At 33.3% G+C, this 2,500-nt stretch overlaps 1 protein-coding gene across 7 annotated transcripts in view; it reads left to right on the top strand.

The window, feature by feature from the left end:
* LOC124955579 (protein tramtrack, beta isoform-like) overlaps nt 1-2,500 on the top strand; it is a 76,156-nt gene that overhangs the window by 35,240 nt on the left and 38,416 nt on the right. The window contains exon 5 of one of the 7 annotated variants that reach the window (XM_047510191.1): nt 1,860-2,500. This exon is cut by the window's right edge and continues 35 nt beyond it. The exons of the other annotated variants lie outside the window; for them this stretch is intronic. Within the exon in view, the coding sequence (XP_047366147.1) occupies nt 1,860-2,155 (296 nt within the window). The 3' untranslated portion in view covers nt 2,156-2,500. The remainder of the gene's footprint in view (nt 1-1,859) is intronic. 7 annotated transcript variants of the gene reach the window in all.

The raw sequence follows: 2,500 nt of genomic DNA, 5'->3' as shown, positions 1-2,500 counted from the left end.
TTAACTATAAACGGGAGTGGTGTTCTATATATATATATATATATATATATATATATATATATATATATATATATATATATCTAACTGTGGGTGCTGTGTGTATAAACTTACAAATAAAAATTAAAAAATAAAACATTCTATATATATATATATATGTATATGTATATATTTATATTTATATATTTCTATATATATACATAGGAAGTATATATATATATATATGTGTGTGTGTGTGATCGTGGTATTTTTTTAAAAGAAAAAAAAATGGAAAAGAAAAACGAATAGGAAACAGGGTCTCCGTGAAACAGAGAGAGAGAGAGAGAGAGAGAGAGAGAGAGAGAGAGAGAGAGAGAGATAAAAAGAGTAAAAAAATAGAATGTGAGAGCATGTCGAGAGAGTGGTAGATACTCGAGGGTTGGAGGGATGAGAGGAGGGTTAGTAGAGGGGGCCAGAAAAAAAAAGAAGTCGGGGTTGCTTTTTGGTTTCGCGGAAATGTATCGTAGCGTGGTAGAATCGCGTAACGAGCTAAAAAGTAACAATAATATTTATAAGAAAAAAAAAAAAAAAACAAAAAAAAAAAAGGAAAAAAAAAGAGGAAAGAAAGAAAAAAAATAAATAAAAAAGAAGAAGCAAAAGAATAGAGGACAAAGTCAACGAAAATAAAAAAGGAAATGATTATGTGTATATTTGCATAGGCTATGATGAAAGGGAAAAAGGCGCGTAATAGGAATGAGAATAATCGTGGAAGGTTTGTTACGTGAATAAGAGGCGGTACGAGGTGATAGGAAGTTGTAAGGGGGGGGGGTGGTAGGAATAGGGGATGGAAACGCGGAGAATGTAGATAACGAAATGAAAATTGGAACTATAACGTAGATTGGTAACTAATGTAATTAAAGATGGAAACGCGAAAGTAAGAAAGGAAAAAAGATGAGAAAAAAAAAATAAAAACGGGCGAGATGAGGAGGGTAGTTCGGGGGCTGTAGAGGAGGGATATAGAAAAACGAGCCGCCAACGCGCTTCGCGAGAGATCGTCGTCTTTTTTTTCTGTCTCTTTTTCTTTTTCATTTTTTTTTTCTTTTCCTTTTTTTTTCTTCTTTTTTCTCTGTTTTTTTTTTTTTTTCCTTTTTTTTTTTCTTTTTTTTTTTTTTTTTAAATCGATAGAAGTCGTGTTACATCGAGATCTCGTTACGAGCCAGTCGAAAGTCGATTAATGGTAGGATAGGTAGATAGATAAATGAATAGATAAAGAGAAAGAGAGAGGGTGATAGAGGGAGAGAGAGGGAGAGAGAGAGAAAGCAAAAAGTAAAAAAAAAGATAGAAAGTGATACGATATATATATATATATATATATATATATATATATATTAACGAGCTATTAAAAGTAAAGATGTGTTAGTGTGAGGAAAATTGAATCGAATCGAATCAAATCAAGTCGAATCGAATCGAATCGAATCGAATTGAATTTGAATTTGAATTTGAATTGTATTAGAAAAGAAAGGGTAAAAGATAAAAATGAGAAAAGATAAAGCAAGGAAATGTAAGGAAAAAATTAAAAAACTATGAAACAAACAAACAAACAAACAAACAAACAAACAAACTAAACCTAACAAAACAGAACAGAACAGAACAAAACAAAAAACGAAAAAAAAAAAAAAAAAAAAAAAAACCCCAGAGATAGAAAAGAGCAAAAAAAAAAAAAAAAAAAAAAAAAAAGAAAAAGAAAAGAAAAAAAAATTACAAAAAAAAAAAAAAAAAGACCTAATTAAAGAATAACGTGAGAAAAGGGCGGCTCGGTTTTTTAGGTCGCGTCGATTAGGCCAAACAGTTTGAAAGTGACTTGTCTTGTGTTGATGTTGCAGGTTCAAAAGCCTGGCACATGCGGCTGACCTTTGACCGGGTGCCAGGCGGCTGCAACCTTCACAGGTGCAAGCTGTGCGGCAAGGTCGTGACGCACATCAGGAACCACTACCACGTCCACTTCCCCGGCAGGTTTGAGTGTCCTCTCTGTCGTGCCACGTACACACGTAGCGATAACCTGCGCACGCACTTTAAATTCAAACACCCCGAGGCAAGAAAGATCGATCTTAACGATTTCATGGCCAACTCGTTGGCGCTATCAGCGACGAGTAACGATACCATGAACACACTATCCTAAAAGCGCGAGAATTTCAAAATACATCTTACATGTATATGTGTGTGTGTGTGTGTATATATATATATATATATATTTATGTACATATATATGTATGTACATATGCACATATATATATATATGTATATATGTATATGTATATGTATATATACATACACGCACAGAGATACGCGAACCGATTTACATAACATACCTTCTAACAATTCGTTTGCTACTTCCTCGTTAAATGATATATGGGCGGGCGCGTAAGAATAAGTGATGATCGACCACGCATACTCACGCGTCGCTGCTGCACACGCATATCTATATATATATATATGTATATATATATTATATACACACATCTAT

Source organism: Vespa velutina, chromosome 18 (genome assembly GCF_912470025.1).
Source record: "Vespa velutina chromosome 18, iVesVel2.1, whole genome shotgun sequence".
Classification (NCBI taxonomy): domain Eukaryota; kingdom Metazoa; phylum Arthropoda; class Insecta; order Hymenoptera; family Vespidae; genus Vespa; species Vespa velutina.
The sequence above is the reverse complement of the archived record's forward strand: the minus strand, read 5'-3'. Positions and strand labels throughout refer to the sequence as shown.